General features: G+C 44.2%; 2 protein-coding genes across 3 annotated transcripts in view; one reads left to right on the top strand and one right to left on the bottom strand.

Annotated features, from left to right (window-relative positions):
• The window catches only part of LOC117352262, an 80,392-nt gene that overhangs the window by 20,764 nt on the left and 34,005 nt on the right, over nt 1-25,623 (bottom strand). The window lies entirely within an intron of this gene.
• VWCE (von Willebrand factor C and EGF domains) overlaps nt 1-25,623 on the top strand; it is a 79,244-nt gene that overhangs the window by 43,423 nt on the left and 10,198 nt on the right. For both annotated transcript variants that reach the window (XM_033928603.1, XM_033928604.1), the window contains 8 exons: nt 605-722; nt 1,749-1,834; nt 7,330-7,426; nt 9,986-10,068; nt 16,376-16,466; nt 17,742-17,824; nt 22,082-22,172; nt 24,953-25,035. In XM_033928603.1, coding sequence (XP_033784494.1) covers nt 605-722; nt 1,749-1,834; nt 7,330-7,426; nt 9,986-10,068; nt 16,376-16,466; nt 17,742-17,824; nt 22,082-22,172; nt 24,953-25,035 — 732 coding nt within the window. The remainder of the gene's footprint in view (nt 1-604; nt 723-1,748; nt 1,835-7,329; nt 7,427-9,985; nt 10,069-16,375; nt 16,467-17,741; nt 17,825-22,081; nt 22,173-24,952; nt 25,036-25,623) is intronic.

Below are 25,623 nucleotides of genomic sequence, written 5' to 3'. Positions count from 1 at the left end.
GTAAAAGTGGCTGTAAATGATGAGCTGTCATCCCCCCAAAATGTGTTTAGTTGTCCTTCCTTACATTTCAAGTTCATTTACCGCATGAAATATCGGCTTTTCACACTCGAAGTTACAAGGAAATACTTTTAAAACCAATAGGAGGAAATATTTTTTCACTCAGAGAAGAGTTAAGCTCTGGAATGCGTTATCAGGGGTTGTGGTAAGAATGGATAGCGTAGCTGGTTTTAAGAAAGGTTTGGACAAGTTCCTGGAGGAAAAGTCCATAGTCTGTTATTGAGAAAGACACGAGGGAAGCCACTGTATCGGTAGCATGGAATATTGCTGGCCAGGTACTAGTGACCTGGATTGGCCACCTTGAGAACGAGCTACTGGACTTAATTATTATTATTATTATTATTATTATTAGGTTCTTATATCCCGCCATACCCAAAGAGTTCTAGGCGGTTTACATTCGTTACATTAGGATCCGGTCTGAACCCGGATTTACAAAAGTTTTATCGGAATTGCAGGTAGCGCGGAAGGAGGCACAGGTTTATCGTAGTTGGGTTAGAGGGTGACCCAGTAAGGCTATTCATATGTTCTTATGTTCTTACTCTTCCAGAACGGTGATGTGGAATGTTCCTTCACTCCTTGCCCAGTTCTTGAGTGCCCCAGGGAAGAGTGGCTGCTGGAAGTGGGGCACTGTTGTTTCAGGTGCCAGAAGGCCTCCACAGTCAGAGGTGAGAGCCTCACCACTTGACCTTCACAGACGGACCCCTCAAGACTGCCGATTTTGTACAACCAGACACTCTGTACATGTTCAATAGCTTGAGTTCTAGAGTAAATCTTTAGAATATCATCTACAGTGTGGAGGAAAGGGGTCGCTTTATAAGGAGATGCGTAGTTCTAGGCATCAGGAATGTGCGTAAATGTTGGTATTGTAGTCATTTCCATGCAAAAGTGACCACTTCCATGAATATATGACCTCTTGTTGAACACCAACTAAGGGTATGATCCCGTTTGGGGTCTCTTTACCTAAAAAGTTCTGAGCACTTTTATATTCTCGCATCATTTTGTTTAATCTCATTTGATTATTTCCCCCCCCCCCCCCCCAGTGTTTTAGGGGGATAAATGGACAATAAACACCTACTCTTTTCTTTATAGAACTAGCTTGAAATAGGCACCTGCTATAGGGTTACCAGACAGATTTACCCGGAAATGTCCTCTTTTTACAGGACATGTCCAGGTGTCCGGATGGCTTTTCAAAACCCGGCACTTTGTCCGGGATTTGAAAAGCTTCCAGTCTGGGGCAACGTCGGGATGCGTGGATGCAACGTGGTGAGGTCATGCGCATCCCACCTGCGTGTGCACAGATGCCCTCCCGATGCCCTGCGAGCACGAGAACAGGTTGGGGGGGGTGAGGCTGGGGCGGAATAGGGCGTGACTTGGGTGGAATGGGATGAGGGATAGGTGGAACAGGGGTGGGGGGGGGCCTAAACTGCTTAGACTCCTGTCCCAGGCGCTCTGTTGGAGAATTACCCCCAAATGATTTTGCTGTATAATGCAGAGCTTTTATTCTCCCAGGTCTTACCAAACACCTCTCAAGACTCCTTTTCCCACTCCCCTTCTTATGTAAGCACATGTGGCATTAACCAGCCTTTTATTTTACTGGTCCCAGGGCTGGTCTTCTCTTCTAAAGACAGAAAATATATGTTCTTATCTTTCAGTAACTTTCTCCTGTTTTTGTTTTCTTTGCCTTTGGTTAGGTTGTCCTGTTGATGACAATGGGATTGAGTTTCCAGTTGGACAGATCTGGTCACCTGGAGATCCATGTGAGACCTGCATCTGCCAGGTGTGAATGTAAACAATGAGGCCATTGTTAAGCCGTTAAAAGGGGATAGATTTCGTAACCTAAGGAAGTTCTTCTTCACCCAGAGAGTGGTAGAAATCTGGAACGTTCTTCCAGAGGCTGTTATAGGGGGAAACACCCTTCAGGGATTCAAGACAAAGTTAGACAAGTTCCTGCTAAACCTGAACGTACGCAGGTAGGACCAGTCTCAGTTAGGGCACTGGTCTTTGACCTAAGGCAGGGGTAGGGAACTCCGGTCCTCGAGAGCCGTATTCCAGTCAGGTTTTCAGGATTTCCCCAATGAATATGTACTGCTCTCAAAGCATATTAATTGGGGAAATCCTGAAAGCCCGACTGGAATACGGCTCTCGAGGACTGGAGTTCCCTACCCCTGACCTAAGGGCTGCTGCGTGAGCGGACTGCTGGTCTGACCCAGCAGCGGCAATTCTTATGTTCTTCTATTTGAATAATTTGGTCCCATGTATTAAGATCTCCCCTCCCCTTTAGATAAATAATTGATTCCTAATATTTTGTTATTTTGTGATGTAACTTGTTGCTTTTCGTTTTGCCTGCACAAATTGTAATGCTTGTATGTTATTTTTGATTTTAATAACACACACCCCATTCACACAGCCCTCGATCAAAGAAGTAAAACGGAAAAAAACTATACGATGGCCTCCTGGCCACTCAAGCAGCTAAACTAGATAACCAAATCTCCAGTCTACTGATAACGACGCCAGACTACAAGACGTTCAGAAAAGAAATAAAAACTACATTCTTCAAGAAATTCCTGAAACAGCCCTAACTTCAAACTTACCGTCCTTCCCCCCTTCCTCTTCCCGCCACACAGAAACTACATAACTCTTTACCTCTCTAGAAAGGACAAATGTTCTTCCATTGTAACCCTCCGTTTTTTTATCTCTTTTGTAATCCGCCTTGAACCGCAAGGTAATGGCGGAATAGAAATCTCTAATGTAATGTAATGTAAATAATTTTAAAAAACCAAGCAAACAATGAGGCCTACTAAGGCCTCAGTGCTTGAGAGGAAAGCTACACTAGGCCAATCTGTGTAAATGAACCGCAGGGGGACTGAATCCTTTTCATACCTCATTCAAAGCCATTTTGAAATGTGCTTTGCATTTTGTAGAATATTACGAAGCACACTGGTTCCTTACACTTTATTTTTAAAAAATGGCAAAAAGGGCTCAGGGAAAACAGTTGAACTCGAAACCTATTTTCAGCAGGAATAGCAGTTATTGAAAGACTTTCATTTCCCCAGTAGTGATTGGAAGCTACCAGAGGCCACCTGCCCTATAGATGTATGAGCTAGGGGGGTGACCCGTCAAATGCGCGAAGGACATTGGCGCGCTGACATTTGCATGCAGGACAAATGTGCGCCACCCTATGCCTTTCCGCTTGCATTCTGAGGGGGTTGGGGGGGTTGGTGGGAACCCCCACTACACTCATGCTCTCGTTGAGGGTGTGTGTGGGGGGGACCCCCCTACTACATTTACAACTCGCGCTCTCCTCATGCTCTGAGCGCTTGCAGCTCGCTCTGCCGCCCTATGCCTTCCTGTTTGCACACTGAGGGTGTGTGTGGGGGGAACCCCACCACCACTACATTCGCGCTCTCATTCAGGGGAGGTGCTATGCTTTACCGATGCGCTATTGAGGGGGGGCACGCTATGAGGGGGGTGTGGCACTCTCACGCTCTTAGGGGGGGCTGTTCAATGCTGATGCGCTCTCAATTAGAAGATTGCCATAAACACCCCCCCTACACTTACACTTGCACCCCGAAAATCCTGCTCCCTTCATGCACGCACTTGTCGGTGCTCACATTTGATGGAGTGGAATTGTTGGGGCACAATTTTCCTGCGTGCTATTGATGGTGTACCGAGCTAGGGTTACCAGATCTCCGGGAAAACCCGGACATGTCCTCTTTTTAGAGGACTGTCGGGGTTCCCGGACAGACTTTCCAAGACCTGGCAGTTTGTCTGGGTTTTGGAAAGCCCCAAGCTCTGGCAGCATCTGGAGGGCCTTCAACAAGAAAGCACGGATGATATCATATGTATACTGTCACAGGGCTACCCCTGTTCCTAGTGAGGAAGCCTTGCCAGAAAAGGGAAATGAGGTTAAAATCCTTGAAAGTATTCCTAAGCTTGCTAAAGAGAGTCCCAAAGCAGCCCTTAGGAATAATTACAAGTCAAGCCATCCAGCAATGAATTCTCCTAAAGCCCTGCCTAAAGCAGGCAGATCTGGTTTAGCTTTACCTAAGCAAGTTATAGGGAAACAGATGGAAAGACTACATTTCCCAGCAGGCACAGAGCCAGGGAAAGGAAAGAGCAGGGCTGGAATACAAGCCACTCCCAATCAGGCTTAAGCTGGTTTAGACCAGGTGAGGAGTTCTCCCTAACACACCTGCAGGGAGGACTAATCAGCTCCCTGCAGTGAAAGAAAAAGGAGTAGTTTTCTCAAAGGAGGGGAGTCAGACCCAGAAGGAATTGGAAAGCCAGCATCAGAGTACACACCTGCTCCCAACCCAACAAGCCAGAGCCAGTCAGCAGGTTGCAAGCCACAGATTGAAAGCCCAGAGAATCAGGAAGCCACAGTCTACCTCATGGCTACCAGCCCAGGCAGAGGTTGGTGAGATAGAAGCCACAGAGAACGGCGAGTCTGTGTTTGGGCAAGACAATGGGATGGCTGATGAGGACTAGAGAATGACACGGTGGTTGTTACCCACGGCTAGCCGCGAGTAGCCATGGATAACCCGCCGAAACGAGGAAGAAAAAAATAGTGGTCTCTGCGGGGACGGGGACAAGGCCATTCACCGCCCCGTGGAGCGGTGAATGGACTTGTCTCCGCAGTGAGGCAATCAAGGATCGCACGGTCCCCACCCGCCCGATCGCAGCGTTCCGCCATCTCCCTCCCTCCACCTCACCTTAGATTAGAGTTTTCTGGCTTTTTTTTTCTGGCTTTTTTTTTTCTGGCTTTTTTTTTCACCCAGCCGCACGTGTTCAAAAAACTGCACACGCGCGGCTGCTCAAGTTGATCAATCTTCTCCTCTCCTGCAACTTCCTGTTTCCGGTTGCATCAGAGGAGAATATTGAACAAATGAGCAGCCGCGCGTGCGGCTGGGCAAAAAAGAAATCTGGCATACTCTATATCTAAGGTGAGGTGGAGGGAGGGAGATGGCGGAACGCTGCAATTGGTCGGGTGTCTGCTGTTTTTGTATCACTGCCTGCCTGCCCTCACTTTCCAGATCCTCCTGTTGCCCATTGTACTGCAGCATCTGCATGACTATGTGCTCAGGTGGGCATTTTTAGTGTGCACAATTGACCTGATTCGAACTATAGGTGAACATGGGGGACACGTCATTGCAAGGGAGGACAAGTCAATTGATTTATTTTATGTTCTGTTTTTACTACAGGGCAGAGGCACTGAAACAGATTCTCAGTGCAGTAGTAGTAGTGGCAGGACTCTCTTCTGTCTTCATGGTGTTTTGCAGTACTGAGGCTTATATGGATGCTGCGGGGACGGGAACGGGGTGGTGAATGGGATGGCAGTGATGGTGAAAGGGATGGCGGTGAAGGGAATGGCAGTGACGGGGCGGTGAAGGGGATGGTGAGCCGGGGACAGGGTGATGACAGGGACAGATTTTCCCCCGTGTCATTCTCTGAGGACCTTGCTTATAATATGGAGATAGAAGAAACAGTTGCCCAGTATAGAAGGAATGGAAATAAGCTAATCTTTTCCTGTTAAAGAGAGTTGGGAAAAAATTTGGACTCTGTATTAGATTAAGAGAAGGCTGTGTTTGAAGAAAACTTTACAGTTGCAACAAGTTTTTTTTCTCTTTTGTGGCTTGGAACTGACAATTGTTTGTGTTTTGAATGCTGCAATGATATACCAGGTGATACAAACCTGAAAAAACCTGTTTGAAAGTTTGTTTTGATTTTGATCAATAAATTATAGCAGGAAAGTGCACCTCTGTCGTTGGACCTGTTTTTTTATTATTCCAATAACAAGCTACCAATAGAACCTCACGTAACCGCTCAACTGAGGTTTTGTGGTTACTGGGTAAGGCCACTTGCTGAGCCCAGCTTGGCCGCACCCGGTCACAATACACACACGCTGGAGGTCCTCCAGATGCGGCCTGGAGGTCAGGAAAAAAGAGATGATGCTTTTGGAGGGTGGGGCTGGAGGCAGAATAAGGCAGGGCTGGGACAGGGCCACACGTCCAGGTTTAAGGAAGGCATTTCATTGTGCCAAAACACAGCCTGTGTTGGGTCATTTGGAACTACAAACGGGTACATGTGATCTTCTGTTCCATAATCTTTTTGTTGTTTTGTAGTTAATTACTAAATTAATTTACAGACTGCTTTGCCTGGTCTGCTCTGGTACCATCAATATTATACTCCTGGCAGCCTGTATCCTATGAGATTGTAAGACTGGGCTGATGTTTGAGATGAAATGAGCTATAAATAGTTCTAAAGTTAGGTGTGGAATTGGGTGTATGGCTATAGAATAGGTTCAATTACATGCATAACTTAATTTGCTAATTGGCAATAAGAATTAATAGGCCTTAACAACATAAGAACATACGAATTGCCGCTGTTCCTGTTTAGCAGGAACTAGTCCAGCTTAGTCTTGAAACCTCGGAAGGTGTTTTCCCCCACAACAGAATCCGGAAGAGCGTTCCAGTTCTCCACCACTCTCTGGGTGAAGAAGAACCTTACATTTGTACGGAATCTATCCCCTTTCAACTTTAGAGAGTAGTTATGTGCTTAACTGATTTACCCTCCCCCCACCCTAACTTTTCTGTAAGTGCCTAATTTCATAAGAACATAAGACTAGCTATACTGGGTCAAACCGATGGTCCATCTAGCCCAGTATCCTGTTTGCACAGTGGCCAATGCAGGTCACAAGTGTCTAGTAGCAGAAACCCAAATGATAGCAACATTCCAAAACCCCAAAGAGTATCAAGATTCCTTGCAGAATCTCAAATAATAGCAACATTCCAGAACCCCAAAAAGAGTATAAAGATCAAAGAGTAGCAACATTCTGGAACCCCAAAGTATAGCAATATGGAATCCCAAAGAGTAGCAACTTTCCATACTGCTGATCCCAGGGCAAACAATGGCTTCTCCCATGTCTGTCTCGCAACTTTGGCACACAAGTGCAAAGGAAGCCTAGGCCTGGAAGGAGTATGAGCAGGTCAAGGGCGTGCCAAGGTCAAAAATATGGGCTTCACTAGTATTCTGTAAGAACTTCCGCACCGCACTGCCATTATAGAATTCACGCTCAGTATACATTATTGTGGCGCTTAAAAGATTGAAGAAGGTTCTGAGCACTTGCAAACGTCGTGAAGGGAGTTGTGAAGAAACAATAGTACATTGTATTGTTAAGTTTGGCTTAAGTTTCAGTGTTATTTCTTGAATTTACCCCTTCATTGCACAGGAAGTTTGGAAAGTAATATGTAATTGACCTGTTTATGATTTCAGTCAGACGGCGCTGTGACGTGCAAGAGGACCGACTGTTTAGAGACCTGTCCCCATCCAATTATGATTCCAGGCCAATGCTGCCCAGATTGTTCAGCAGGTAACAGTTAATAATATGATTTTTTTTTTAATTTTTTATAAAGGTCTCAATCTTGGGACAAAGACCACTTATTTTTTACCTGTGCTTTGAATTCATTTTCATAACAAACGTATGTTTGTGTATTCTGTCCCTTCCAAACTTAGCACATGTACTAAGAGTGATGGGTTTCTCTGTGGTCACTTTTTTCACACAAAAAATAATACATGTATATTTGAAAATATAATCTGTGCATGTTATTTTCATCCCCTGACCTAAACACCCTCCCTCCAAAATGGCTTCTCCAAAGCAGAACAGCATAAGATGCGGAGCAGACCAAAGTGACGAGAAATATAAAATGTATTTATAATCAGATGAATAAAACATAACACTCTCTACCAGCCTGACATGGCCATGTTTCTCCCCCTCAAGAGCTGCATCAGGGGCTTGAATAAAAACCAAATGGTGATATAACAGGCACAGATCTATCTTGTGATTGCCAATTGGTTCACAAACAGAGCTTTTTAGCACAGCATGTCCTGTATGCAGTCAGCTGGCACTGGTGCCTCTCCTCCTCCTCCTCAAGCACCTCCCCCTCCCCCCCCCCACTGGCGGAAATTGGAGGCTCAGGGCCACAGCTGGAGGGCATCCACACAGGCATGGGTGTCGATGTGATGACATCACTATGAGAAAAAAGGGCATATAGAAAGAAGAGTGGACTGCCAGGTAGAGAATGACACGGTGACAAAATTCATCACCATTCCCGTCCCCGCGGGAAACCATCTTCATGTCATTCTTTAAGGAAAGAGGGAAGAATCAGAGTATGAATGGCCACAACCACTGACCCGCAAGCTTTGCTTTGAATAATGCTGGTGTAGAAGGACAGAGGATGAAATAGACACTAGAAAATGACATGGGTTTATTTCCCGCGGTTAACCGCGGGGATGGGAACGGTGATGAATTTTGTCACTGTTTTCATTCTCGCCGGCTGTATAACCTAAGACAGGGTTGCCAGATGTTTGGATTTCCCGGACATGTCCTCTTGTTGAGGACATGTCCGGGGGTCCGGACGGCTTTTCAAAACCTGGTACTTTGTTCAACAGGAGCAGGAGCGGGGCTAGGGTGGGATTAGGGGCAGGACTGAGGTGTAATGGGGCGGGGATGGGCAGCCCTGGGGGCGGGTCTAGGGGTGTGTGTGTCCAGATTTTACATATGTAAAATCTGGCAACCCTAACCTAAGGAAGTGGCTAATTATGGCTAATTCTGGGATTCTGAAAACAAACAAAAACTGCAGACTGTGTACAAGATGCAGGCAAAATTTATTGTATCAAAATGAAAATGCAGTAATATGAAACCTTTTTACCAACCAAAGGACCCAACGCGGTCCGTGTTTTGGACAACACGCCTTCGTCAGGGGTCCGTGGTAAATAAGGTATAAATTATACCGCAAAATGAAGATAACAAGTGCCTGTTTGTCATGCCGAGAATCGCACGCTAAGAATCGCTGCCAAAAATGACTCAAAAATGCAATATAATTTATACCTTATTTACCACGGACCCCTGACGAAGGCGTGTTGTCCGAAACACGGACCGCGTTGGGTCCTTTGGTTGGTAAAAAGGTTTCATATTACTGCATTTTCATTTTGATACAATAAATTTTGCCTGCATCTTGTACACAGTCTGCAGTTTTTGTTTGTTTTTCCTTTTGGTGGCTTTACTGCGGATTTGGTTGGACTTTTTTCTTGTGGCTCCTTGCTAATTCTGGGATTGTTTCATGCCCTCATCTGTGAATCTTCTTTGCGCCCCCACCCTGACAGTCACTCCACTGTCACCTCTAAGCTGAACAGGAGTCCTCCACCTTTATTTATTGAATGAAATTTATTAACTGCCTATATGAAGAAGCTCATCCAAGGCAATGTACAGCAGGTATAATTCAACATAAAACTTACAATTTTGTTAACAGTAGTAAAAAGATCTTCGGTCCTTCCAGGGGGGATGCTGTTTCACTATCACATTTTCAATAGTGAGGGACAAGCAAGCTCTGTCAGACTTCAGGGACAGATTCTTCAGACTGTGGGGAGCCACAAGTACAAGGGGGCACTCGGAGAAATTGAAAAAGGACAGGTTTAGAACAAATGCTAGGAAGTTCTTTTTTACTCAGAGGGTGGTGGACACATGGAACGCGCTCCCGGAGATTGTGATAGGCCAGAGGGTTCAAAGAGGGACTAGATAGGTTCCTAAATGATAAGGAGATTGAAGGGTACAGATAGCAGTAGAGGTAGGTTATAGGAATAGTCAGAAACCACTTCACAGGTCATGGGGCTGATGGGCCGCCGCGGGAGCGGACCGCTGGGCGCGATGGACCTCTGGTCTGACCCAGTGGAGGCAACTTCTTATGTTCTTCTGTTCTCCCTATCTCTAAAGATTGAAAACACAATATTAAAGTATCGCCCCCTACTGGAAGCAATGCAGCTGGAGGACATCCGCTCAGTTTAGAGGATTGCAGACCACAGACCTAATGCAAAAGAAAAACTGGAAGTGATTTAAGTTTTGTTGTTTTTTTTTCTCTCTCTCTCTCTAAAGGTTGTGCCTACCATGGGAAACTCATCCAAAACAACGAGACCTTTCCATCTTCATCAGACCCGTGCCTAACATGCATCTGTCTGGTAAAATTCAACCCTCATTCTTTGTCAGCTCTCTCTCTCTCTTTCCTGACCTATTTTTTCTTTTTTAAGCTCATGAGTCCTTCTTGAGATGCAGCACAACACCCAGTTTTATTAACTCTTCACTGTGTTGGCACCATCACCTGAAATATTGCAAAACGTTTATTTATTTGATTTTTTTTTTTTTAGCCTGTCCTCCCAAAGGAGCTCAGAACGGGTTACAAATCAGGTACTCGAACATTTTCCTATCTGTCCTGGCAGGCTCCCAATCTATCTAATGTACCTGGGGCAATAGTGGTTAAGTGACTTGCCCAGAGTCACAAGGAGCAGTGTGGGGTTTGAATCCGCATCCTCAGGGTGCTCTAACCACTATGCCATAATCTCCACTATAACCCAAGCATTTAGCATCAGGGTATCAAGCACACTGGAGTAAGTAATTGAATGTTGCACTCTTTCCATGTTTATGTAACATGTGATGAATTCCTGCAATTAGTAGCTTTCAACACTCTCCACGCAGCTCATTTGTCGCAGAATTGCTGCTTTATCCTGAAGGATCTATGGAAACTATACCTTGGCGGGGGGCGGGGGGGGGGGGGTAATTTTATAAAACATTTTCTTATAAAATTGTAGACACGTATCCCCTAACACTAGAAAACTGGGCACCCAATTTATAGAATATTTATTTATTGGGATTTATTGACTGCCTTTTCCATGAAGCGATTCATCCAAAGTGGTTTACAATATATTGACTAGAAATCAGGTACTCTAAGTATTTTCTCTGTCGTGACAGGCTCTATCTAACTGTGGTATCTGTGGCAATGTTTAGAACCAATGCTAGGAAGTTCTTTTTCACTCAGAGGGTGGTGGACACCTGGAACGCGCTGCCGGAGGTTGTGATAGGACAGAGTACACTCCGGGGGTTCAAAGAAGGATTGGATAAATTCCTGAAAGATAGGGGGATTGAGGGATACAGATAGAGGTAGAGACGGGATAGAGAGAGAGACCAAGGGGGATTTAAGGGTTCAGACAATGATCACCGTACAGGTCATGGGCCTGATGGGCCGCCGCGGGTGCGGACTGCTGGGCGTGATGGACCTCTGGTCTGACCCAGCAGAGGCAACTTCTTATGTTCTTATGTTCAATGAAGGGATTAAAGGGCAAATTCTATAAGAAGCGCCCAAAAGTTAGGCGCCTAATAAGGCACGGTTCAGCGCGATTAAAGTAAAATTGGATGCTGTATAATGAATCACGCTGAGCGGAACCTATTTTGGAGGCGCCTAAGACATAGGCCAGCTCTAGGCACGACTAAAAGTTTGGCGCCTAGCTGGGCGCTTAAGTACGCTTAAGAGCAGTGATTCTGTAAGAAGGCGCCTAACACGTAGCCACGCCCACGCCTAACATGCATAGCACCTATTTTTTTTGAAGGCCGCCTAAATTTTTTTAGAGGCGCCTTGTTACAGAATCGTGCTTTCTTGATAGGCGCCTATGTTTCAATTAGTGCTGATTAAAAAAAGCTTAATTGAGCTTGTTATTCAATTTAGATAGGCGCCTCCGAAATAGGTGCCTAACTTTAGGCGCTGGTTACGGAATTTGGGCCTAAGTGACTTGCCCAAAGTCACAGGTTGCAGACTGGGATCGAACTCATAACCTCGGGGTGCTGAGGCAGTAGTTCTAACTATTAGGCCACACCACCACAGCACATGATTCTTAATTTAAAAATTGGAATTAGTCGCCAATTAATGGCTTAAATTAGTATTAATTAGAGTTAATTGCCACAATTGGCAATTGTGACATGCACAACTTCTAGGGGGCATGGCTAGGGTTACCATATTTTCTTCCGCAAAACCCCAAACACATGATCCTGCCCCGTTCCGCCCCCCAGCCCCACCCAGTTCCGCCTCCAGTCCCACCCCCACACTGCCTCTTCTCTTCCCTGATGAGCTCCAGCTGTGTCTGGAGGGCCTGGAGCTTGCGTGGATGTGTGTGACGTCATCCACGCATGCTCAGAGGCTCTCCAGATGTGGCCAGAGCTTGTCGGGGCTTTCCAAAACTCAGACAAATGCCAGGTTTTGGAAATTCTGTCCAGGAACCCAGACAGTCATCTAAAAGGAGGACATGTCCGGTTTTTCCTGGACATCTGGTAACCTTAGACATGGCTGTAGGTGGCGCATGGGCAGGTCAGGGGTTACATGTGCTAGGAATTATGCGTCTGTCAACAGTTAGACCCAAGCATCACTGTTTCCTCTTAAGTCCTGCAACTGCTTCAATATTTTGCTTTCAATCACTAGGGACGGGCTGGTTCCCTGGAGTCCTGCAAAGCTTGCCTGTCCCTCACTATTAAGTTTCAAGTTTCAAGTTTTATTAATTTTGATATACCAACCATCAAGTTAATATCTGGCCGGTTAACAATATATTTAAAAGAAAGAGAAACTAAAAGAAACTAAAAAAAAAAAGGTATTGTGTATATACAAATAACATTACCAGACGAACTAGACAGTGAGGATAGAAGGGAAGGGAGGGTGAAGTTACATATTTGAGAAGAAAAATGGAGATAGTGGGGTTAGGATAAAACATAATGGACAGGGATGCTTTAAAGAAAGCGGTTATTATTGATAAATAGAATAAAAAAAAAAAAAAAAAGGAATGATGGCTCTAAGTGTTAGCAAAAGCATCACGAAATAAAAAAGTTTTTAAATCTGTCTTAAATTTGTCGAGTCGTGATTCGTCGCGGAGTTGCTGTGGCACGGAATTCCAGAGGGTAGGGGCAGTTACTGCGAAATTTACTTTACGTGTAATAGTAAAGTATTAAAAATGTAATAGTGAGACAGCACCCCCTACTGGCTAGACTGTAGCTGGAGGACTCCTGCTCAGCTTAGAAGGAACAGTGGCAAGCACTTACCGTTGCTTGTGATATGACATAAATGATATTTTAGATGCGAAACTGTAAACTTCCGCCAGTGTTTTATAAGGGCAGTTCTGAACAGAGTTGGAGCAGTCTCCATCGAGGGCTATACACTTAGTCCAGTGATTTTCCACATTTTTCATTCCATGAGAAAAATATGGAACGAAAAAAGTGAAAAATGGTTGGCCTAAGTATATAGCCCTCGATGGAGATTGCCCCAACTTCATTGGTTGGGCTGAGAACTTTTCAGTGATTCCTCCATAAAATAAGAACATAAGAGTTGCCATTACTGGGATAGACTGAAGGTCCACCAAGCCCAGTATCATGTTTCCCAAAAGTGGCCAGTCCAGGTCACTAGTACCTGGCAAGATCCCAAAGAGTAAAATTGATTTTATGCTGCTTATCCTGGAAATAAGTAGTGGATTTTCCCAAATCCATCTTAATAATGGCTTATGGAAATTATTCAAACATTTTTTAAACCCTGATAAGCAAACTGCTTTCACCACATTCTCTGGCAACAAATTCCAAAGATTTACTACTACTACTACTAGTAATCATTTCTGTAGTGCTACTAAACATATGCAGCACTGTATACATTATATGCAGGTACTTCCTCTGCCTCTAGAGTGCTCAGAATAAAAGTTTTTCGGGGGTTTTGGTACCTGAGGGTTAAGTGACTTGCCACAGTCACAAGGAGCTGCAGTAGGACTTGAACCAAGTTAATACCATCAAATACCTTCACTTAGTAGCTCAAATCAGACAATTATGTAATTTGGGAAAGAAAAGCCTCAGGGCACAGTCGGGGACCAATGTCCTTTCAGACTTACTTGTGCCTCCTCGTGGGCATAAAAACCTCCCCATAGTTTTGTTTCAGCACTCCTATTTTGTAATTATTTAGAGACTGTTTATGAATATATGAGGCTGAGCAACAGTCTACAACAATTCATAAAATGAAAGATTGAAGGTCATGGATATCAACGATTATACAGGCCAACAACATTTTCTTGGTGCCTTGGTTTTTTGACCTGTTCCTGGGGTTATTTGGGGCACTGATGCAGAAAATTGCATTGGATAGACATCATCAGCTCTAGTTTCTTAGCTATGGTTGACCTGATGAAACAATTTTGTAAAAGCATTGAACAAAGATGGTTCATGCATTGAATACATAATCAAAAGAAATGTCTAAGTCTGTTTTTGGCCTTAGTCGCCCAAAGTCGGCTAAAGTAAAATGTCCTAATACGTCCAAAATAATTTTTTTTCAAAAATCATCTAGTTGGATGACCAGCCGTTTGATCATCCAGAGCGCGAAGTCGTCTATCGTTATACCCCATTCTCGTCCCAAAATTCGTCCAAGTCAAAAACACCCAGAACAAGACCTTTTGGACATGGAAGAGGCCAGCAAAGTGATGGACTGGACACCCAGACATGGCAACTCAGTAGTGAACTTCACAAAAAGGGTGCCATATACACATCTCACCACAACTCCCTTATAGGACAACTCCCTTATAGGACATGGTGAGCCCCCCCCCAAAAAAAACCCTACTAGACCCACCTGTCTACAACCCCAATAGCTCTTATGGCTGCAGTCCGGCCCATGTCCCGCCCAAATCCCGCCCTCACCACTCCTCCTAAAATGCCCCTTTTAGCTCTGGGTGTACAGCAGCACTGAAGATGCCTAAATCGTTTTTACATACATCCAAAACCCAGTTCGGTTATTGGCACTTGGACGACTTGTTCTACTGATTGTCTGAGTGCCGATTTAGGCCAGTTTTTGGGCGCATTTCTGTTTTGATTATGAGCCCCATAGCACATACGTTGCCTGGACTTACCATAGAAAAACTGAAGGCAGGAATTGCCAATTGTCCATAGATCAGGCAGCTTATAAATGATCCACATTTCATAGCATTGGTGAATGATATCGAATCATGTGATATCTTCATTTGTTCTTGTTGTGAAAATCTCTTTTGGCAACAAGAAGGCAGACAACTACACACAATTAATAGAGGATATGCTCTTTCATTTCAACAAGCTTGTTAAAGTCTATTATCTGCACAGTCACTTAGTTTGCTTTCCAAAGAACCTTGGGGACTTAAGCGAAGAGCAAGGTGAAACATTTCACCAAGACATAAAAACAATGGAAGCCAGATACCAAGGAAGATGGGATGCACACATGATGGCAGACTATTGTTGAAATCTTGCGCGCGATTATCCTGGCAGATCCCACTCTCAGAAGTCTTACAAAAGGAGCTTCTTGTATGTCGAATGACTGGAAAGTTTGTATCATAAACTTGTGCTTTTGATATGAAATAAGTAGATTTTCATGTTGTATAGTTTTCTTTTAGTTTTTAATGTTTCCTTCATGCTTGATATTAATTTAAACACTACATTAAAATATCCTGATTTTTTTTTTTAATGAGCGAGCAAAGTGAAGAGTGGTATATGGCACATGTTCTGTATCTCAAAAGCTAGAGCTGATAGGAGAAAACTGGCATAATTTTTGGAATCAGCAGGCCAAATGTACCCAGAAACAGGTCTACCATTTGAGGCACTAAAATGAGTGTTGGCCAATATTATAAGAGTACTGAAACAACACTGTGGGGAGATTTTTATGCCCATGAGGAGGCACAAGTAAGTCTGAAAGGACAGTGGTCCTGGACGGTGCCCTGAGGCTTTTCTTCCCCAAATTGCATAATCTCATAATTGCCTGATTTGAACTAATAGTTCTAAGTCTATTAAGTGGAGGTGTATTTTATGTTGGTTCTATTAGTTTCATGATTTAGATTTGACAAGTGGACCCAGTTCCCCAGGATCTTAGGCTGCTGCACTAACCATTAGGTTACTCCTCTACTCTTGCGCAGTTTTTGCCCAGATGGTCAATTTGTTACCTTGTTAATAAACTACCATTTATTAACAAATACAGCAGATTGAAGTTATTTATTTATTTATTCGATTTTTAGCCCGTCCTCCCAAAGGAGCCCAGAACGGGTTACAAAGTACATCCATAATAATCCAGACAGAGCAGAGATGACAGTTTACATAAATTACAATATAGACATGACAATAAAACATATGTACTAAGTAGCATCTGGTGAGATTAAGTGACATAGTGCGTTGACTGGGTGACATTTCAGGGTGAATGACTTTAAGGCGCTGGGTTAGTAAAGAGGAAGGTTCCTTCCTGAAGTTCCAGAGTCCATCTAGTGATCTGACAGATGGAGGGATTGTGTGCCAAAGTTTGGGGATGAAATGTGAGTAGGAGCGTTTGCGGGCGGTTGTGATGCGTATCAACACAGCCAGTGCATTTTACATTTCATTCACCCTGGAAAGTCCTTGAAGTCCATGGCTTCATCCAGTAGTTCATTGCTCGGGAGGGCTTTCTGTGCATGACACTATTTTTGTATCCTTCAGCTGGGCTCCGTGGCATGCTCTCCAGTGGAATGCACAATCAACTGTACATACCCTTTTCATGCGGAGGGAGAATGCTGCCCAATTTGTCATGGTAAGTCCATATTAGAGAATGACACGGGGACAAACTTTTTCCCCATCTCCGTGGGAACTCATTTTCCCATCCCAGTGAGCTCTTTTCCTGTCCCTGCCCCATTCCTGCAAGCTTGGTTCTCATCTGCACAAGCTTCAAACACTTTAAAATCATAAATGTTCGAGGCTTGTGTGGTTAAGGCAGAGCTTACAGGAATGAGACAGGGACAGTGACAAAACTTGCCGGGACAGGGAAATTGAGTTCCTGCGGAGATGGGGAAAAAATTGTAGTAAAAGTGAGCCAAGTAAAGGACCATCAAGCCATTGTGACATCACTGATGAGGTTGGCTCTTAATCACTGGTGAAATGAGGCATTATGATGTCACAAGACCAGCTCTGGTTATCAGAGGCTGAAACTTTTCACACTATTTATTTATTTAATTTTCTATACTGTTCTCCCAAGTAGAGAATGACACGAGGACAAATTTTTCCCCATCCCCCTGGAAACTCATTTTCCTGGTGAGTTCTTTTCCTGTCCCTGCCCCATTTCTGCAAGCTCTGTCCTCATCTGCACAAGCCTGAAACCCTTTAAAATCATAAGTAGCAACATTCTAGAGTTCAGATTGTGATGTCATAATGCCTCATTCCACCAATGCCTAAGCTCCGTCCTCATCTGCACAAGCCTCAAACCCTTTAAAATCATAAGTAGCAACATTCTAGAGCTCAGATTGTGATGTCATAATGCCTCATTCCACCAATGCCTAAGCTCCGTCCTCATCTGCCCAAGCCTCAAACCCTTTAAAATCCTAAGTAGCAACATTCTAGAGCTCAGATTGTGATGTCATAATACCTCATTCCACCAATGCCTAAGCTCCGGGAGCGTCCTCATCTGCACAAGCCTCAAACCCTTTAAAATCCTAAGTAGCAACATTCTAGAGCTCAGATTGTGATGTCATAATGCCTCATCCACCAATGCCTAAGCTCCGTCCTCATCTGCCCAAGCCTCAAACCCTTTAAAATCCTAAGTAGCAACATTCTAGAGCTCAGATTGTGATGTCATAATGCCTCATTCCACCAATGCCTAAGCTCCGTCCTCATCTGCACAAGCCTCAAACACTTTAAAATCATAAGTGTTCAAGGCTAGTGTAGTTAAGGCAGAGCTTACAGGAATGGGGCAGGGACAGTGAGAAAACTCACGGGGATGGGACGGGGACTAAATTGTCCCCGGGTCATTCTCTACTATATATGTTTGCCAGACTAAGAATGGCCACACCTGGTTTCCCTTTCTTTGGCACAGACTGTACCTATGAAGGAAGGAAGGTGCTCAGCGGCCAGACATTCTTGCTGGAGAAGGATCATTGCACTCGGTGCCTATGTCAGGTGAGGTATTCTCTCACAGGGTGTTTGGGAGAAAGGTCCTGAATGGGTGTACAGATCCTTGGAATCTATTTACTAAGTTGCACTGGGAAATAGGCTCAGGGCATCCTTACACAAGACTTTCCCACGCGCTGAATGGCCATCAAAAAGGGCTTATTCCATTTGTTGAATTAATGTTGGCATTAGCATGCGGCCATTAAAAAAAATAATAAAATTATCATGGTAGCATTTACTGCCTGCTATTTAGGAGCTGATAAGGGCTTCCGTGTTATTTATTTATTGGGATTTATTAACCACCTTTATGAAGAGATTCACCCAGGTATAATTCAACATAAAACTTACAATTTTATTAGCAGCATAACAGTAGTAAAAAGACCAAATATAATGAGGTAAAGTCAGAATCAGTAAATCGAAACTTAAGATTAGGATTACCATGAAACAGTTTCAAAAGTATGAACAGCACTGAAATTCAAATAAGAGAGATAAAATACATAGTCAAAGGGAGACCTAATAAAGGTCGCCTTCCATATTTGAGAGGGTTAGGGTCACAACTCCCCCCCTCCACACACACACACAAGTACCATAAATCTATGAATAAATTATTAAGGTAGTGGAAGTGGATCATAAGCAATACGGAGGGAGAGCTGTATTTACCATCTGGGGCATGGTTTGGGTAATAATGTCACAATACTAGAAGACATAAGAGAAGTGGGGTTAGTAAGAGTTTTGCTGGTCACAGCAGCATGGTACAGTCCTTGGGGTTGAATGGGCCAGAGCAGGAGGGAGGACGTTTAGGCAATTCTGTTTTTAGTGGGTTGGCCAAGCACAGGTTAGCATGAGGCCAGGCCCCGCTGGGTGCAGGCGGTTCCTGATTCTCAGGTGATATCTGTTGTTTGGCAGAATATAATGGGCATCTTAGAATGCTAGGAAGTTTTTCTTCACCCAACGGGTGGTGGACACCTGGAATGCGCTTCCACAGGGCGTGAGAGGACAGAGTATGGAATTAGGGTTCAAGAAGGGATTGGACAATTTTCTGAAGGAAAAGGGGATAGAGGGGTATAGATAGAGGACTACTACACAGGTCCTGGGCACGATGGACCTCTGGTCTGACCCAGCAGAGGCACTTCTTATGTTCTAAATCGGTTAGCATGCCTTAGTAAAAGAACCTCTGATTTAGTTAGTGTGCGTGGCAGAATGAGTGTATAATCAATCACCCTATGGAATAAAGGCTTGGATAAAGAGCCAGTTAGCTAATCAGTTCATGTGCTAATTGTCTAGCACAGTGGTTCCCAACCCCGTCCTGGAGGACCACCAGGCCAATCGGGTTTTCAGGCTAGCCCTAGTGAATATGCATGGAGCAGATTTGCATGCCTGTCACTTCCATTATATGCAAATCTCTCTCATGCATATTCACTAGCCTGAAAACCTGATTGGCCTGGTGGTCCTCCAGGACAGGGTTGGGAACCACTGATCTAGCACATCCACAGTAACCCCCTCTTTTACTAAGGTGCGCTAAATGATTAGCGCATGCTAAATTGTACCGCATGTATGTTAGTCTATGGACACATTGGCATTTAGCACGTACTAATTCGATTAGCATGTGCTAATCAGTTAACGCTCCTTAGTAAAAGAGGGAGTAAATGGTGTAGTAAGAGGGGGCGGGGGGGCTGTTTGCCCCAAACGCCATCTTCATGGGGGCGCCAGCACTCTGTCCTCCTCTCCGCCCCCCCCGATCCTTCCCCACCCCTCTACTATCTCACGCCACTGCCCTTTCCCTGTACCTCATTAACATTCACGGTGTGAGCAGCAATGCCAACCCCAACCTGCTGCTCGCGCCAGCACAGGCTCTTCCTCTGGCGTCACCTCTTGGACCCATGCCTAGGAAGTGACGTCTGTTATTGAGAAAGACATGGGGGAAGCCACTGCTTGCCCTGGATCGGTAGCATGGAATGTTGCTTCTCTTTGGGGTTCTAGATCCTTGTTACTCTCTGGGATTCCGGAATCTTGCTACTCTTTGAGATTCTGTATGCAATGTTGCTACACCTTGGGTTTTGACCAGGTACTAGGGACCTGGATTGTCCACCGTGAGAACAGGCTACTGGGCTTGATGGACCATTGGTCTGACCCAGTAAGGCTATTCTCATGTTCTTTTTTTTTTTTCTTTTTTTTAATTCTTTTTTCTTATTTATAAGATTTTCAATTTTTAATACAAGCATTGCATTTGCAAATTGCTACAGATCCAGAAATTATATTCAATAGAACATATAAAGGAAACATTAACTGTCTCTTATTTAGTCCACAAAAATGAGGATCAAGAAAAGAAATAACTTCCATCAGAAATAGCAGAAATTAACTTAAGGTCACGGCCTTACATTCTCGAATTACAGCCAAATGGTAGGTCATACATCATTAGACATGGTTACCAACCTTTCTTTTGATTCAATAAATTCTAAAAGTTGTTTAGGCTCAAAGAAAAGAAAATTCTTATCTTGGTAAGATACATAACACTTTGCAGGAAATTTAACAAGAAATAATGCCCCCAAAGCAAGAGTTCTTGGCCTCAAGGACAAGAACTCTTTCCTACGTCTCTGGGTTTTCTGAGCCAAATTTGGAAACACTCGAACATTAGAGCCTAAAAACTTATCATTTATATGACAAAAATACAAGCGAAGGATAAATTCCCTATCACTCTCCAAGGCTAGAGTTAACAGCATGGTAGTTCTTTGGGTGACAACCTCAAGGGAGTTTTCCAAAAATGAAGACAAATTCATGTCCACTGCTTTATCTACCGGAATTTCTGTAGGAGTGGATTCCCCTTGTGGCATCTTTATATTCAAATAATAAGCTCTAACAATTGGAGGTAAATTTTCTGATGGAATGGCTAAAGTTTCACGGAAATATTTTCTAGCCATCTCAACTAGTGATATAATAGGGCACTTTGGAAAATTCAAAAGTCTTAAGTTATTTTTCCTCAGTTGATTTTCAAAATTCTCCATCTTGCGAGAAACATAAGATCTTTCTTTAACCAATTCCATTTGCACCTTCTTTACTTAACTCAAATTATTCCCTTGTTCCTCCAATTTTTCACTCAAATTAGTTAGAAGTACCCCCTGTTGTTTCACCTTGGAGAAGACAGTTCCATAGTCTGTTTTAATAGTAGAAAGACTCAATTTAAGGTTGGAGTCCATGACTGATATGGCCTGCCACAGCACCTCCATATCTATTTTCTCTGGTTTCTTCAACTCCCCAAAAGCTGATAACATTCCCTTCTGAAGCACCTCTCACCTCCTCCTCTCTGCTGCAGGGAGACTTCTGATGACTCCCATCTCCACCTTCTTCCAAAGAGTTCAGTAGAGATATCCCTCCTGTGCTGGGGTCGAGCTCTCCTTCTCGGAGATGCCGGACTCCATACATTCCCTGCACTAGAGTACTTCTGGGTTGGGGAGGAACCAGCCTTAGCTCAGGGCTTAACGAAGCCCGGCTCACTGCATTGAGGTCGCACGAAAGTTCTGGATTTCCTCCTGAAGTAGTTCGGGTCACTTCACCCGAACGAGCAAAGACGCTCGTAAGCGTCGTCTGGACCAGTCGTTGAGGGAACTCCGCTGCTGGAGGGACAAGGCGGGGAACTCCCTTTCTCTGCCCCATATCGCTGCCAGGGAAGAGAATCACAACGCGGCTCCAGAAGAAACGAGCTACAGGGCTCGTTCAGGCATCCGCTCCCGACGCCATCTTCATCCCCATATTCCGCTATTCTTATGTTCTTAAGAGCCGACGCTGGCGCAAGCAGCAGGTTGACATTGCTGCTCACACCACAAATGTTAACGAGGTACGGGAAAAGGGAAGGGCATGCGCAGCAGGAGGGGGCGGGAAAGGAGTGGAAGGGGGTGGGGCAGAGAAGAGGGGCATCACCACTCCGGGCACCTCTCACCCTTGCTACACCACTGTCCCCACCCATTCTGCACCACTGACTCTCCTGTTCCCTGCCAAAATTTTAAAAATAATTACCTCATGTTTAGTGTGTGCGCATGGCAAAACTAATGCGTAACACTGTAATGTGTCCTATGTTAGGCCGTTTTTTTTTTTCTGTTTTAGGCGCATGGTAGTGCCTAACGCAGCTTAGTAAAAAAGGGCCCCCTTGTGTCTCTGGGAAGAGAGAACAGGCAGTGTTGTTGCTGGGTCATGGTCTGACGGCTGGGCCTACCACAAGACAAGAAAGATTTCATAGTTAAAAATTCACCTATGGACTGTTTTCCTTCCAAGTTTGGTGAAGTGAGATGTGAAGAAATCATATGTCGGCATACTTGCACAGACCCTTATATTCCCCCAGGAGAATGCTGTTCTACCTGTGAAGGTAAATATTCAACTTTTTTTCTTATTCTCTTGTTTTGTAATTACTTTTTCAAATATCACACAAAGTAAACATACGTACTTTGTCACAATTTCAGCAGTGTGGAATTTAAGAAAAATAGATTCAAATCATCTAGAAAAAACCTCCATATAATCCAGCATGCTATCAGAACAATGAGGAAAAGCTAGAAGATAGATACTCAAAAATACAAATTCAATATAATAATAATATTGCTATACCACAAACAGTTCAAAGCGGTTTACAGAGGAAGAGACTGTATACAAACAGCGATATAACAGAAAGCTTTTCGAAGTTACATTAGTATGTAAAGATTGGTCAAATTTATCTGGAAGTGGTCTAAAAGTACATCAAGGCAGGAGTGGGGTCAGAGAAATTTATTACAGAGATAAGTTTTGATTGACTTCCTGAAAGTTTGATAAGAAAGTGTGTTTGAAATAAAGTTATCTTGCTTATACAGAGTTAAGATCTATACAAAGTACCTGCACCAAATGCTAACCTGATATAGACCTATGAGGGGCATAATTTTAAAAAAACATCTAAGTTCCCTTTTGGCCTAAATCCCTAAACACTGGAAGTAGGCAGCAGGGAAATGTCCATTCTCAAAAAAAGCATCCAAAATTAGGGTTTTTTTGGGAATGGCCCAGAACACCACTATGTCTAACCTTAAAACATATTATCAACCCAAAAATCGCCCAAGTCCCAAATGCCCCAAACAAGATCTTTTAGATGAAGGAGGGGCCAGTCCTTCACCTAAAAGCAGGATTCTGTAACCGGCATCTATCAAATGCCAGTTACAAAATCCCCCGCAACGATTGTGGCAGGAGAGATGCCCAATCTCTCCTGCCAGCACCCCCCTCCTGACAAAATTGCGAACCAGCAGGAGGGATCCTAAGCCCTCCTACCGAAGGTACACCCCCCCTCAACAAACCCGAATACCAGCAGGAGGAATCCCAAATCCTCCTGCCGAAGGCGCACCCCTCCTCCCACTGACATACCCGAATACCAGCAGGAGGGAGTCCAAGCCCTCCTGCTGGAAGACCAACTACCCCCCCCGGATCCCCCGAACACCCAAACGTGCCCCGCCACTACCCCGGCCACCCCCTACCTTGGACACCCCCCCTCCCACTCACCTTAAAGTTGGCCGGCTGGACAGATCCTCTGTCCGTCTAGCCAGCAGGCCCGCCATCCTCAGAATTGTGCATTGTGGGATGCACCGGGGAGGGGCCTATGCCTGATTGGCCCAGGCGCTTAAGGCTTACCCATAGGAGGGGCCTTAGGCAACTGGGCCAACCAGTCAGCAGGCCCGCCATCCTCAGAATTGTGCATTGTGGGATGCACCGGGGAGGGGCCTATGCCTGATTGGCCCAGGCACTTAAGGCCCACCCATAGGAGGGGCCTTAGGCACATGGGCCAACCAAAAATTATTACTTATTAACATCCAACAATTCTGAGCGAGTTACAATACAAGACATACATAATTAAAATCGACAAACTAAACATACAATGTGCATACATATAAGACTAAATTTACAATCAACTTATCAAAACAAAAGCAGTAATTTTGCTGATTGCCTTATCTTAAACCAAAATCTATCAAGAAAAACATTTCTTAAGTAACATACTTTACTAACGCGTAGCGTGGATTTTAGTGCCGGCAGTGGCAGTAACTACTCCGACACTCAAAGAATTCTATGAGAGTCAGAGCTGTTTCCACCGCTGCCGGCGCTTAAAGCCGTCTACATGTTAGTAAAGGAGGGAGATGATTTTAATCAGCTTCCTAAATTGGACAAGACTGGACACACTTTTTATTTCAATATAGCACCCCTGTACAGTCACCGTAGAATGACGAAAAAACAGGATGTCACATGTTTCAGAGACGGTATCGCCAGCCACATTTTATTTTCAAAACGCAACGATCAAGACAGCTGACACAACTGAAAAGAAACACTCAACCCTATTGGGGTGTAAAGTAGATGACAAGCAGGCCACACAGATAGCAGTTATGACGTGAGACATCTCAGTTGGACGTTCCAATATATATGTGGATTTTCAGCAATGCTGCTTAAATGGATAGAGCTGCTGAATATGTGTATGATTGGAAACCATTAAGTTACTCATTTCAAATTATACACGCTCCGTTCAGCAGAATATTGATCTGCTATAGCAGGAGTAGGCAATTGCAGTCCTCGAGAGCCAGAGCCAGGTCAGGTTTTCAGGATATCCACAATAAATATGCCTGAGATAGATTTGCATCTCAAGGAGGCAGTGCATGCAAATCCATCTCATACATTTTCATTGTGGATATCCTGAAAATCTGACCTGCCTGTAGCTCTCAAGGACTGGAATTGCCTACCCCTGTGTTAGAGCATAATGTGCAATCAGTTGTAAATAACCTTATTTTTGTCTTTGCCACTTAATTTTGAGCAACTGTGATGGATCATGGTGTAACCGTACAGGAAAAGCTGGCTGTCAGAAGCAACATCAACAGCACAATTCAAAGCCGTTGATGAAACGCTCTTCAAAGTAACTAACCAGAAAACAAACTTGGCCTGATATTTGAAACCACTCATCGGATAATCAGTCGCCACAATCAGGATGAGCTCCTTATTTGGGCTCTTATCCATGAATTTTTCAGTGGCATTGTATGGGAACACAGGAAGGGCTTTTCATTATTCTCCTCCACATGTATAATTATGATTTCTGAGTGCTTAGGTAGTGTCGGTGTCTATTTTAATATATTTTCTTTTTGTTATGTCTGATAGAATGTCTATATGAAGGGCAGATCTTGGAAGATGGAGGCTCTTACGTATCAAAGGCTGACCCCTGTGTTGTCTGTCATTGTGATGTAAGTATTTCCTGTTAATACTGTACATACATCCTTCCTTGTCTTTCTAAAATAGGCTTCAGATAGGTTCCATAAATGGTGCTTTAACCAAGCTCCGCTTTATAATATTACCTTCCATGGGGCAGTTCTCTAACTGGGCACCCTGGTGCATCGCACTGAAACATTCTACCAAACCATCTTGACGCCCAGATGACATTACAGAATATTAGCATAACTGGCATTGGCATCTCTAACATTAAGTCACCTGCTGTTCCACTAGCTGTAGAAATGGCAAAACTACAGATGCCTAACGGCTGGGTTTTTTTTTTTTTTTTTTTAAAGCTGCAGTAAAAAGTGGCCTTAGCAGTTTCTCACATGCGGGTTTTTCTCACACGCTAATGCCGTATCTACCACAGCCAGAAAATGGTTGAGTTTCTCCATTTTCCGCGCAGGAAAACTAGGGACCTCCCTCCCCTTCAGACTCACTGAGCTCTGGAACAACCTTACCTCCCCCCTCCGGACCCTGAGCTCTCTCCAACTCTTCCGCAAACATCTGAAAACCTGGCTGTTTTCAAAAATGTAATTCTTACCCCATCTTTGGCATCGTAA

Source organism: Geotrypetes seraphini, chromosome 19 (genome assembly GCF_902459505.1).
Source record: "Geotrypetes seraphini chromosome 19, aGeoSer1.1, whole genome shotgun sequence".
Classification (NCBI taxonomy): domain Eukaryota; kingdom Metazoa; phylum Chordata; class Amphibia; order Gymnophiona; family Dermophiidae; genus Geotrypetes; species Geotrypetes seraphini.
The sequence above is the reverse complement of the archived record's forward strand: the minus strand, read 5'-3'. Positions and strand labels throughout refer to the sequence as shown.